The 12,438-nt window shown below is 43.1% G+C and overlaps 2 protein-coding genes across 2 annotated transcripts; both read left to right on the top strand.

Annotated features, from left to right (window-relative positions):
• Nucleotides 1-741: 741 nt before the first annotated feature.
• On the top strand, nt 742-5,584 carry LOC143357272 (uncharacterized). The gene is made up of 7 exons (XM_076793650.1): nt 742-985; nt 1,474-3,260; nt 3,362-3,453; nt 3,884-4,105; nt 4,231-4,373; nt 5,235-5,398; nt 5,475-5,584. Exons 1-7 carry the CDS (start codon nt 875-877, stop codon nt 5,476-5,478), a joined length of 2,523 nt encoding a protein of 840 aa, XP_076649765.1. The 5' UTR covers nt 742-874; the 3' UTR covers nt 5,479-5,584.
• Nucleotides 5,500-11,880, top strand: LOC143355212 (uncharacterized). Its single transcript, XM_076789882.1, has 7 exons — nt 5,500-5,584; nt 5,987-6,207; nt 6,359-6,571; nt 7,290-7,605; nt 8,334-9,926; nt 10,116-10,600; nt 11,069-11,880. Exons 1-7 carry the CDS (start codon nt 5,500-5,502, stop codon nt 11,309-11,311), a joined length of 3,156 nt encoding a protein of 1,051 aa, XP_076645997.1. The 3' UTR covers nt 11,312-11,880.
• The last annotated feature ends 558 nt before the right edge of the window (nt 11,881-12,438 follow it).

Here is a 12,438-nt window from a genome sequence, read left to right as displayed (position 1 = left end):
GAAAAAATGCGTGAAAAGAGAAGAAAAAAAAATATATATAGAGGATGCGGGTCGGTCTCGCTGAAAGGTTCTCGCGACAGAAGAAGCCGATTTCCCGTTTCCATTCCCGATCCCGGATTCGTCGCGTCGCCGCTGCTCCGCGCCGCGCCTCTCAGCCTTTTCCCCCGCTGAATTATGTTGATACATAGCATTCATTCACTGAAACATCATCGCAGAGGGCACCGTGTGGAAAAGCAAACAGAAACACCGCCACAGGGGGGACACCGTCCAGACATTGCAAAATATAAGCAAAGCGAGAGGCGTCCGAGGAATAGATACGAGACGAGATACCCTATAAACAAAGTGACAAAGTCTAGCCCCCCCCCCCTCGCAATCAGGTGTATTTTCACCATAAAACGTTCTAGCGGCGTCGAAGATGCGGGACGTCGAGCCAGACAATGTTTCCTCCATATGAAACCTAATTATCCGCTTTCCTAGAATATTTGGATTAAATTAAATGAGGTTGTTATTCCATCGAGAATTTTTTTTTGTAGTGATCATGCATCGCCTATTTGACTCCATTAAACTTTGCCATTGCCAACCATTTCCACTTTCGGCTTTATAAAGGTACGAAAAATAGTGGAGAATTGTGTTTAACGATCGTGAAGGTTAGCCGCCAGATTAGTTAGGGAATAATGGTTCGAAGCCAGCAATCAACTAAATATCGAACAAACGAAAGCTGCGCGGCGTGAGTTACCATGACGAGCTTCTTGTGTTTGCAGCCGGCGGCCATGACGAAACAGGTTTTCGCGAATTTCAAATAAACCGTGGATTCGTGGCAGATTTAACGTGGATATCAAACTATTTACCAAACTGGATCGATCTTCTTGCGAGGATGGAGGATGAGTGCAGCTTTCAATCGAACTTTGTGGAGAAAAGGCTGCCGACTGGACTCGTCGTTTCCGTGAGCGATGTGCCCATTCCTGAAACAGAAATAGATAAAATGGTTAGAAAAATCAATGATATCGTTCATTTCCCATCTGCACAATTGTATCAAACGAGCACGAACTCGAGAATTAAGTGATAACATCGATAAACCTGTAGTAACCCCATAAACGTCACAGCTTTCCTTGTACATTAATTGTAAAATAAACATGTGTTGTTTCTGCTGGGTAGAAAATTTTCAACATTTTTCTAGAAATTTCCCTCGGAAGGCCTAGCCTTTCTACAGTAAACATTCTTAATTGATCGAATTTTCAAGTCCAATCGAAGAATTGTGACAGACCTGCCGGTGTTTGTGCAAATTACCACTTTCAAAGACTGCTTTATAACAAATTTCCTTCGACCACCACAAGATTTCTTTAAGTCGAAATAATATAAAAATGTTCCTTTGTATTTATAAAAATAAAAATCTACAGTCTAATGATCAATGTTACTAAAACAAGATTGTTTTCTATTTTTGAACTCGGACGTCTTCCTGATCTGTTTCCAAAGGTTCTCGAGGATTCATCGTTGAACCTAGACGTGCCGTCTTCGTCATTGGAGCTGTCTTCAGCATCGGAGGCTCTCACGAAGACGAATTCGCCAGAGGAAACGGAAGAGCCCACTGTCGAACAAACTTCGAACCCAGCCCTCGAAGAAGACAACGAAGACAGCTCTTGCTGGCTGTCATATTTCGACGGCGACGCTATCTTGGATGTCACTTGCGAAAATCTGTCGTACTACAACTCGACGAAAGCAGAAAAAGACAGCGACAGTGATCTAGACGACACCTTGTTCTTCGAGGATGCTGAAGTCTGTGATACCACGTGTCACAACGAGAACCGAAGCTGTTGCGAGAGTTCCTACTGCGAGCAATTCGTTGACGACGTCTGTGGATCAGCTGAGAATGGATCGATCGCCCCTAGAGTGTCCTTAGTAGAGATCCAGAGCGACGAGAGTGATCCAAAGATTAATATCAAGGATCCTGCAGACCTTGAAGATGGAAAGAATACTATCAAAGATCTTGTAGATCCAAAAGACAGTGAAGAAGCTACAAAAAATATCAAAGATCCTACAGACCTAGAAGACAATATGGAAGCTAGAACTCATGAGTCTTTTGTGGAAAATGAAAATAGCGATGAGAAGGAGGAAGATTGTAGCGAAACTGATACAGAGGATCAATTGGAGGACTCTGAGAACCAGAAGCATAGTGAAACAATTTCCGGCGATCATAGCTCTTCTAGCGACACCGACGAAGACGCAAGGAAGCTGATATACTCTTCTTCCAACGTGAGCGTGTCTTCTTACATTGATTTCAGGGAGACCATCAGGGAACCAGATATGGAAGCGAAGATACTGAACAATCGAACATATCTGGATAAGATAAGTGGTTTTTTTTATCGAGGAACCGAAGATCTTGATCCATACAAGGAACATTTAAATCTAGAAATTGAAGATCTTTATCCAGAAAGTGAAAATCTTAATCTGGAAATTGAAGATCTTTGTCCGAAGATCCTGGGTGTTTGCTCGGAGGCAGAAAAGTGTGATTCTAATGAAAAAGAGAACCCAGAAGGACTATCTCCAGAGAACTATCTAGAGAAGCTGGCAGAGATCACGGTGTCCTGTTATCCGGAAACTGAAGAAGAGGTGCAGGAGACGCTGAAGAAGATCGCAGAAGGGAAGGCGGCGATAGAGAACAGGAAGAACGAGGCTTTGAAGGATTTGTCGATAGAGTTCAGCGAGGTGGAGAAGCTCGTGGCGGAGCAGAAAGCTTTCGAAGACAAGAGTCCGTCCTCCGGCGAAGTGTCCAGCGAGTCTGACGAAAGTTTGACCGAAGTGGACAGAGCAGAGGACCTTGAGATGCCTTTGACGAAGGACGAGGTGGCAGAGAGCTTCAAGATGAAGAACATACTGAAGGATCTCGTCGAAGAGGAGCAGCACCGCAAGCAACAGCTGCAAGAGTGTCTCCAGATCATCTCGACAACCGAGAACAGTGAGAATCTCGAGGAACAGGATGAAGATGAAGTAGAAGAGAAGGCTGAGGTAGATCTCGAAGAAGAGAAGAGCGAGGTTGAGAGAATCTTTACGGAAATAGCTAAAGAGAATGTAGATCGAGATCCTGTAAAAGAGGATACGAAGGAAGTCGAAGTCTTGAAACCAGAGAAGGTTGTTGCTAACATTGTTGACGATATACTTGCTGACACGGAGGACTCTCTTTTCTGGAGCCTTGCCAGGGAACCGGAGAGAACGTACATCAAGGGAAAGGAGTACGATTTTGATGAGAAGAAACATGGTGTCAGGTAGAGTTTGGTGATCGGTGAAGATTGTTGGACGGTTCGGACAGATCGTCGTTGTGGAGTTGCAATGTTGTGGTTGGTAAAGTGTTGCGATTTGGTTGCAGAATGACCGAGGCGTTTATTCTGAAGCACTGCAAGATGAACAAGCTTTATCAGACCCCTTATTTGAACGACGTGCTGTACCTGCATTACAAAGGTAAGTTTTGTTTTGAATTAATTTTTTTTAATGGAACAAGGTTCGAAAACGAGGTTTCTTTGCAAGAAACTGATATTTGATAGTAAAAGACTGTTTATTTGTAAACTATTTATTTGATAGTAAAAAAAAAAAATCCCTAAAAAAATTAGAAATTGAGAAGTAACTTAGAGAGAGCGTTGAAAGTATTTCAGACAGCAATATAAAAATGAAAAATAGCTTAGGAGAGGGTTTGAACGGTATGAAGTGTTTGAAATGTACAAAGCAATTTAGAATAGTTTAAAACGATAGAAAATAACTCGGTGAGGGTCTGAACAGTATAGAATATTTCAGAAAGGGTTAGAAAAATGAGAGCTACCTCGAAAATAATTGAAAAATTGAATAGCGATAGGGGGCATGAAAAGTGAAAATTTAGGGTCGCCTCGTTGTTCAGGTTTCTCCTTCATCGAGAACCTGGAGAAGTACGTGGGCCTGAAGTGTTTATGGCTGGAGAACAACGGGATCCGTGAGATCGCGAACCTGGAGAATCAGAGCGAGCTGCGTTGCCTGTACCTTCAAAACAATCTGATCGGCAAGATCGAGAATCTGGAGTACCAGACGAAGCTCGACACTCTGAACCTTTCGCACAACGCTATACGGAGGATCGAGAATCTCGGTGATCTCCGAGTCGGCCAGCGCGCAGCACACAGAGCAGAGCTCCTCTCGTTTGCTGTGTGGTGGATCCCCGGGAGGAGGGGGGGAGTGACCTTGACCTTGACGCCGCTTCTTGTTTGCTTGCAGATAGCCTGAAGTTCCTGAATAGTCTGAACCTGTCGCACAACTACCTGCAACAGACCGCCGACATCGAGCATCTCCGGTTGCTCGAGAGGCTCTCGGTGCTGGATGTTTCTCACAACAGGATCGACACCGAAGACGTCGTTAACGTGAGTCCGTTATGTTCTCGTTAATCGTTCCGCCTCTGGCGTCGCGACGACCACCGCTCCCCTGTGATGTAACTTTTGCCAATCAGGATGTTACATTCTCCTGCCAGATCTGTTACCAACCAAACGATCTTCGCTACCGCTAACCAGCTTCGCAAATTTATCGTATCTGGCTTTAACCATGTCTCAATCAATTTTAAATAGCATTGACGAATTTATCGATGGTTCGAGTCGATGGAATTTCATTATTTCTGCTGGAATTTTTATTTAAAAGAATTTCATGCGTTCGCTAATTTTACCTTCAGTATTTGGACACATCTTTCGATCTGCAATAGAACATTTTCTACTTACGCGAACAAGTCGAAACAGAAGTTTTTAACAATTTACTGAATACAAATGAATTTAGTAACGCCTCAGAATGGTCCTTCAAGTGCAGAGGGTTAATAACAAAAGACAATTTCAGAGGTTTTTAGTGATTCTGATTGAGTTGAATTAATCTTTTCGATTCTAAAAATGGCTATCTAATACTAGATGCTTAGCAGGCGATGATTTGTAAAGAATACTATAGTAACTCAATAGAATTGAGGATTGAGCGTTTATGAAAATTGATTATTTCAATGTACTCCCGTTGTGGATTAATATTTGATTCAGATCTATAAGAGCATAGACTAAACTTTTATAAATAATCAATAAACGAAGACATAGGACTGTCTGCAAGATTTTGAAAATCTTCACCACCGGAATGTTAAAAATAAAATATTACAAATATATTTTTGGCGACACGAGTGAACTGTGGAACGAAAGAATGCATTCTAAAAAAGTTTGACTCTGAGTAAAACCTTAAAAGTAAAATATTGTGAACAGATTTTAGGTGATATGAAGCAGCTGAGGGTGGTGTGCCTGATGGGCAACCCAGTGGTGAAGACGATTAAGCTCTACCGAAAGACAATGACCCTGAAATGCAAGAATCTGACCTATTTGGACGACAGACCAGTGTTCGAACGGGACCGTGCCTGTGCCGAAGCTTGGTAGGTGATCTGGTTTCAATATCTGGCCCAAGTTTCGACTAGGACGTGAAGATGGTTTCGTGTTTGATGTTAAAAGCTAACAAAACTGTCACCGAGACAGGATGCGAGGCGGACCTGAAGAAGAGGAGGCCGAGAGGAGGCGTTGGATCCAGGCGGAGCAGAAGAAAATCAACGACAGCGTGCAAGGTGAATAAAAATCGAAAGTTTGCTCTTCAATTAATTGGGGGAAGCTTCTCGGATGAGTAATTAGTTTTACCGGTTTGCGTCGCAAGGTAGACTGGAAAAATAATAATCTCTCATTTTCTTCTGTTATTATGTACGAATAGAAATACTTCAACAAGCAAAAACAATCTTTATGTTTCAGTGATTTACAGATGTTTGTTACTCGACATTTTTGTGCAATTAATTTCGCTTTTTGACACTGCATTCGTCTGATATGTACAATAATCGTGCCTCGACCGCTAAAGGAGGCCAATCCAAACCGCATCCATCTTCTCAGCAGAAAGCGATTCTAGAAGCTCTTATACTCGAAAAAAAGCATCGACGTGATTTTCAAAAACAAATTGCCGTATCCGCGAAGCTTCCCAGAGAGCAACCCGGCAAACAGACTACTGAAACGTTCTGATCTATTATTTTTAATTGGCCTCTGTTTACTCTGTGGTTCCATGGATCCGCCCTCGAAAGCCCTGATAAACAAAAGGAAGCTGTACAAACCGGTCGGGACGTCCGAAAAGGAGGCGGAGGATAAGAAGAAGACGAAGGAAGACGACGAAGAAGTAGCCAAGCTTGTGTGCACGAGCAACCAACTGGTAAGAACTAGTTTTGTCAAGGTCTGGTACAGAATTCGTGCTTCGAATAATATCACCCATCGGCCCCATCGACTATTTGATCATTCACCACGTGAAACTCCACGCTCGCATCATGCCACCGCTGCTCTCTCACTCGCGATGAACCTTCAAGCTCCACCTGGAGAAGAAGAAGAACGAGTCGGCCGTCTCATCCTCCTCCGGCTCGTCCGCGTCCTCGTCATCGGACGAAGAAGAGGTGGAGAACGAACAGGAGGACGATCGGACGGGGCAAAAACGAGCCGAGAAAAGTGACGGAAGGAGGCCAATGGCGGAGGAAGAAGGGAAAGCCACCGGCGCGGAGCTTTTGTTGCCCTGGAGAACGCAGGTATTTTTTCGGCCGATCGAAACCCTCCAAAAACACCTGTTTAAGCCATTCACGAGAATTCACACTGTCATGAGAATTTTACGCGTCTCGTGCAGGTTTCACTTATTTTATGCGTACAAGCGGTCCACGTTGTTAATAACAATTCTTAGTTACTTGGTAGCGAAGTTCTCACCCTATAATCCAGTTAATTTCACCATTCACAATCTTCAACGGCATTAATTTTATTGTAACTTTACTGTAAATTATACTATCAACGTATATTTCTATGCCTCAAATGTAAACAAATCTGTGACCATCCAAGAATACACAAATCTACAATAATCGTGCTATTTGTCCAAAATATTCACCCCTTGCACTATGATTCATTTTACCGTTACAGAGGTTAGAACTTCTTTGTTCTTAAAAGGGTTGTTGTTTGCCTTTGTCATCTCCAATGAGAAGCTAAGTCGCTTACAGAATAACAGACGCGTATCAAACTCAAAAAGTACCAAACTGTGACTATAAAACCGCGCGCGTTAACAAATCCTTAACTGCGAAAGATAGAATTAACTAATAGCAGCCAACAAATAAAGTAAAAATTCAATAATCCCAGCAACTCGGAAAGTATCTGCATCGCGTTCGCGTGCAGTGCGCGAAGACCGAAAGGATTTTAAAATCGTCAGTGCGTTTCATGCAATTCATGATCGTCCGACGTTTGACTTTTCGTTTTTCGACGAAGGAGAAATCGGAGAAGAAGAACCCGACGAGGACACCTGCGAAATTGATAGAAGAGATAACAGAGGTACAGGCGTACACGGCAGGGGACGCGGAACGGAAGAGGCTGGCCAAGCAAATTTTGGACGGTCGGAGAAGCCTGGAGGATCCGCCTGGCCATTACGAGAAACTTGTCCTGGAGACGAGCAACGAGACCGAAATTACTGCTGGGTCTTGCGCGAACCGCCAGAAGAAGAACGATAGTAAATTACATACCGAATCCGAGCACGATCACGGCGACAAGAAGCAATTCGTCGCGACTCACGAAACATGGACGACAGGTACGGGCTTCTTACTGCCTTTCCGGGGCCCTGTCAAATGGCAATGGTACTTCTAGACTCGTCGTTTCGTCGTTGCACAGACTTTCAGACTGTTCAAAATCCTCAACAATCTGATCGGTTAAGCCTGAAATGGTACCCTGTTTCAAAATTTACTCAAATACTTTGAGTTTACGTCTATGAAGTCCAAATGTTCAGAGATTCAATCTCGTGTTTACAATTATCTCGCTACTCTGACACGAAAAATGGATTTTTACTAGTTTCAGATTGGTCGGGATGTAGACATGCATTTTTAAGAGAACTCAGTCTTGTAACAAAATGATTCTGACCAAAAGTTTGTCTTGTCGTTTTGTGGCCTCTCTCGCCAAAGGATTGAGAAACAGTACAATTGTTCTTACACACTACAGTGAATTCTCGATATATGTCAACAACACGGGTGTCTTGCCAGCGTCGTGTATCGTCCAGGAGACGAGAGGTATTATGTTTACACTCCTCGGCGTCCGAGGCCCCTCACGAGGTATACCCCGTGGTAGTGGGGATAATTCTGCGACATTTATCATCCAGGTCTTGGCGACATATACAGAGAAATCACTGTATATAAGTGTAACATTATTAATGAACGTAATACAAATGAACGAAACGATTAAGAAAGCAAGCTATCAGTTCGCGACTTTCTTAAATTTTGATTTTCCAAAAAGAGCCTCGGTCCAGCTTCTTCTTCTTTCTTTCAGAGAACGGGGAAGGGAAACTGTTATCGACCAGCGGCGTTTCCTGCGACAGAGGCTGCTCGGACAATGAAGGAAAGGAAACCAGCATGGACAATACGAACGCTTACAAAGATATTTCGGACGATTACCGAATAAAAGGCGATCGACACCCATTGACCAGTCGGCTGACCAGCATACGGGAGGACATGAAAGAGTTCTGCGCCGGTATGGAGAAGTTCGTCGAAGACAATAAGATCGTGTACGAGAACGGCGATGTCAAAGGATTCTGGGGCGACGAGGAGGCTCGGCCGGCGACCAACATCGAGGATGGCCACGATCGACAGGAAGAGGAGCAGCGATCCACGGCGGCGAAACGGGACGACGATTTCAGATGGTGGTGCACGAAGGAGAGGAAGCTGAAGATTACGGAGATTATGAGAAAAAGGGAAGAGTCGAGGGGGCCAGCCACGGAAAAAGAGCAACTGGAGCCACAGGGTACTTCGAGCGTCCGAAAAATTGATATCGTTGACGACACGCCAGAAAAAGATCCAAACGACGCGGTCCCGAAGAGAGAACAGACCGAGGAAAAGAGGGAAGGGGTCTACAATCTGATGAACCTGAAGGAGTGTCCTAAATTGCTCGTGCAGGACGTGAAACCTTATCCCGACGACGAAAACGAAATATTCGTAGAATCGATGAAAGAGGAGAACATAGAAGCAGGGGTGTTCAATTCTTTGCTGAACGAATTGGAACTGAAGAACCAGAGGAACGCGAAACGAGGTTTGAAGTCTCGCAGTTTCCACGAGCTGTCGACTATCGAGGAGTCCGAAGAGGCTATCGAAGAGACAGCGAGGGTAAGCAGCTCGATTAGGCGTGTCTCTTCCACTTCGATTCCTTCCGATTTCGTGAAGCTAGAAAGTTGTCAGACGTTACTGAAGAAAGAACCTGTCCGAGTGGAGATAACAGAAGCAAGTCACGATCTTAGAACAACTAATTCGATTGAGGATGACGAATCGGATAACGAATCGGTGAAGACTGTGATCGATCTTTACGACGGAAACACGAATTTCGATCGCAAACGAGAAACTGCGAACGCATCAGTGAAAATACCAAAGAATGACGTGTCTGAGAGATTCTGCGAGGGCTCGGAAGTAGCAGAAAATTCTGTGAAAGAAGACTCGTCAGATGCATCGGCGAACTGTCTAAGTGATGGGAAGTCGAATAATCAGGCAACGAACACGAGGAAAAGGATGCATGATTGCGAGTGTCTTGATATGGTTAGCAAGAAGTCGCATTTGATAGAGGAGGTGGGTTCCGAGAGGGTATCTGGGAGTCGGAAAAGCGGTGGAGAGGTCGCCGAGAGGTGTAGAAGGCACGCCATGAAGGAAGCGAAGAAGTTCTTGCAGAAGGAGTCGCCTTTGATCGAGAGGTGCATCGAGAGTTTGATCAACGACAGGGAAAGGTACAGTTGGACGTTCGGGAATCGCGAGGACTTCTTTGCCTCCACTGCTGCGGGATTGTCTTCGGCTAGGTCTTCAAGTGCGAGAGGATTTCAAGAGACCGCTAAAATTGATTCTAAAACGAATCGACTTCAAGAAATGTCTTCGAACGTCTGTGGTAAGTGACACCGACAACGTATGCAAGCCGGAGCTTGAAAATTGTTGTCACCTCAATTGCAATTCTTAAAACAGTTATTAAAAATTTGTATTCGAAAGTCCAAGAAACGTTTATTTTTGCAACTGCTTCAGTCCCTGCAGCAAACTGTTTTCTCCTTTTCTTCTAATTGTGCAATTATCTTGCTCGCAGATATTCAATCGATGGCCCACCTGTTACAACAATCGGAAACCGCCAGGGCAGATAGATCGACGACGAAGAGTGAGAATGATCTGTATAAAGATTTCTGCGAGCATCTAGAGCAGCTCAACGACAAAAGAAAGCTACTGATCGAGCCCGATTTCATGAAGAAGCCCGAGATAGATCACGCGGAAAAGAAACACGACGATGCATCGTCAAGGGAGACCAAACAAGCGAAGAAGGAACAAACAAAGCCATTGATCGAGGTGCTTTCGGAGAACGAGAACGAGATTAGAGAACCCGAACATCGAGTTGGAGACTTTGAGGATCCTGAGATGGATCTTGCGTTGAGGGAGAGGATATTAAAGAGCATAAGCGCGCCGAAAAGCGCCGAACAGATCGAGAAAGGGAAAAAATCGGCGGAGAAGTTGATGAAGGTTTCCAGGGAAGCTATGGCTGCTGGGAAATCGTTTTTGAAGCAGCCATCTAATAACAGAGTCAGTAATTATGGAGTTGCTCGTTTGTCAAATCGATCAAATATGCAAAAGAAAAAGTAGAGACATTTAGTAATTTTACTTAAAACTGATGAAATTTATTGAACTCTTTGAAACATTGATTTTTGAAAGTTTTGGTTTGAAATTTGATTATAGGTATTATTTTTGATCATATGGGGAAACGTTAAGGATTTTTATTTTAACACTTCATCTACCTGAAGTCTATCAACAGGCTTTTTAATGATCGTGTTGTGGCTAATTTCCTTCCCCTAAATGACAACCTCGAAAGAAATTAAATAATGTAATTTCAGATGTTTCATTGATTTTCGAATGAAATTGCTATTGCCATTGGAAAATTGATTAAAGTATAGCTCATATATTGCATTTCGATTTAGAAAACACAATAATATTTTCAACTGCTTACCAGATTGTCTCCGCAACAAAATTGTGAAGGTTCCATCTTCTTTTCAGCAAGTGGACGGTAGCAGACAGTTCTTCAGGAACCTGCTGAAAGAGGACGACGATCAGGAAGCAAAGAAAGGTTCTGAAAATGAAAGAGGAGATGACAGGAAGAAAAAAGAAACTTCACAGAACGAAATCAAGAAAACAATTTTGATCGAGGAGATTAATGAACAGAACAATGGAATCACTGATGAAGAGAAGAGCGGAAAAGCGAGGAAAAGTTTAGAGATGCAGATCGCCCAGAAATACTGAACTTCTAGGCGCTCTTGATCGTTTGAGTTAAATGATCGAGGACTTATCGATCCCTGTGAATCGCGATGAGAAACGATTCGTGCGAACGAGCATAGGTTGTGTAAGTTAAAACGCATCTCTGTATTTCTCCTTCTTGTATTGAAATAAAGAATATATTGCGTTCTCTCGTCTTTCGAACGAAACTACAAGCCGAGAAGGGTCTGTTGACTGTATAAAAAGATGTTGCTAGCTATTGGCAGATGCTGTTGCCTATCAAAATGCTTTCGTAAACTTTGTTAACCCTCCCGCGGTCGCGTTATTATCTCTTTCTAATCACTTTTCGAAATTCGTGTAAATTATTGTGTCCCAAAATTTAATAATTAGTAGACTGCGAATTTTTGCATTCATATTAAAAATGAGTGGGTGAAATATTAAAACAGCAGATGAATTTAAAGAGTTTAACGATTGTCGATGCGTTATTATCAATTTATTAGAATTATTGAAAAAAAGGAAGTTTCTACGTGGCTCCTGTTTCTCACAATTGATACAGAACATTTTCATTTCGTATAAAAATTCGCAGACTAATAGTAATTGTTTGACCATCGAAGCTGCAAATCTCAACACTAACTACAGTCCTAATTAAGAAAAAATTAGTTTGACGCCCAATTTCAGGGCAAAAGGGTGAAGTTGAAAATCGCTGGCGACAGCCGGAGGGTTAGAAAAAATGTTTCTCAATTAACCTAAACGACGGATGACAAGGTAGACGATGCTTCTACTACGTACACTTTATTTTGTTCATTTTTGTCCACACTCACATCAATTATATAATAATAATAACGATGATGGCGGTGATCCGGTGAACTGTAATTGAATAGTAAGAATAATTAATCCGTAATTATGTGTAATGACGAATCGGCTTGCAAACGAAACAATAGTCTTCCGACGTTACTTGCGTTCGTCGTCGTCGTTCCCGAGGACGTATTTTCTCGTGCCGTTTCTTCAGAATTCTCCCATTTCAGCTCTAGCAGCTTCTTCTGTCCCTCTCGGTGTCCTCGCGAAAAAAGCTTGCGCGAAAAGCTCGTTTATGACACTTGATTACGTTTATATAGGATGATATCGGAACGAAACACTCCTCCCGTGTCGCGTCT

This window comes from Halictus rubicundus, chromosome 1 (genome assembly GCF_050948215.1).
Source record: "Halictus rubicundus isolate RS-2024b chromosome 1, iyHalRubi1_principal, whole genome shotgun sequence".
In the NCBI taxonomy this organism is placed as follows: domain Eukaryota; kingdom Metazoa; phylum Arthropoda; class Insecta; order Hymenoptera; family Halictidae; genus Halictus; species Halictus rubicundus.
This window is presented reverse-complemented; position numbering and strand designations above follow the sequence as displayed.

Bases quoted from the DNA above. Each gene is read 5' to 3' on its own strand.
- LOC143357272 (XM_076793650.1), top strand. From the start codon at position 875: ATGGAGGATGAGTGCAGCTTTCAATCGAACTTTGTGGAGAAAAGGCTG. The intron at 3,261-3,361 runs GTAGAGTTTGGT...ATTTGGTTGCAG, and splicing joins GAGAAGAAACATGGTGTCAG to AATGACCGAGGCGTTTATTC. The intron at 4,374-5,234 runs GTGAGTCCGTTA...TATTGTGAACAG, and splicing joins ACACCGAAGACGTCGTTAAC to ATTTTAGGTGATATGAAGCA.
- LOC143355212 (XM_076789882.1), top strand. From the start codon at position 5,500: ATGCGAGGCGGACCTGAAGAAGAGGAGGCCGAGAGGAGGCGTTGGATC. The intron at 5,585-5,986 runs GTGAATAAAAAT...GAAGCTTCCCAG, and splicing joins AATCAACGACAGCGTGCAAG to AGAGCAACCCGGCAAACAGA. The intron at 6,572-7,289 runs GTATTTTTTCGG...TTTTCGACGAAG, and splicing joins TGTTGCCCTGGAGAACGCAG to GAGAAATCGGAGAAGAAGAA.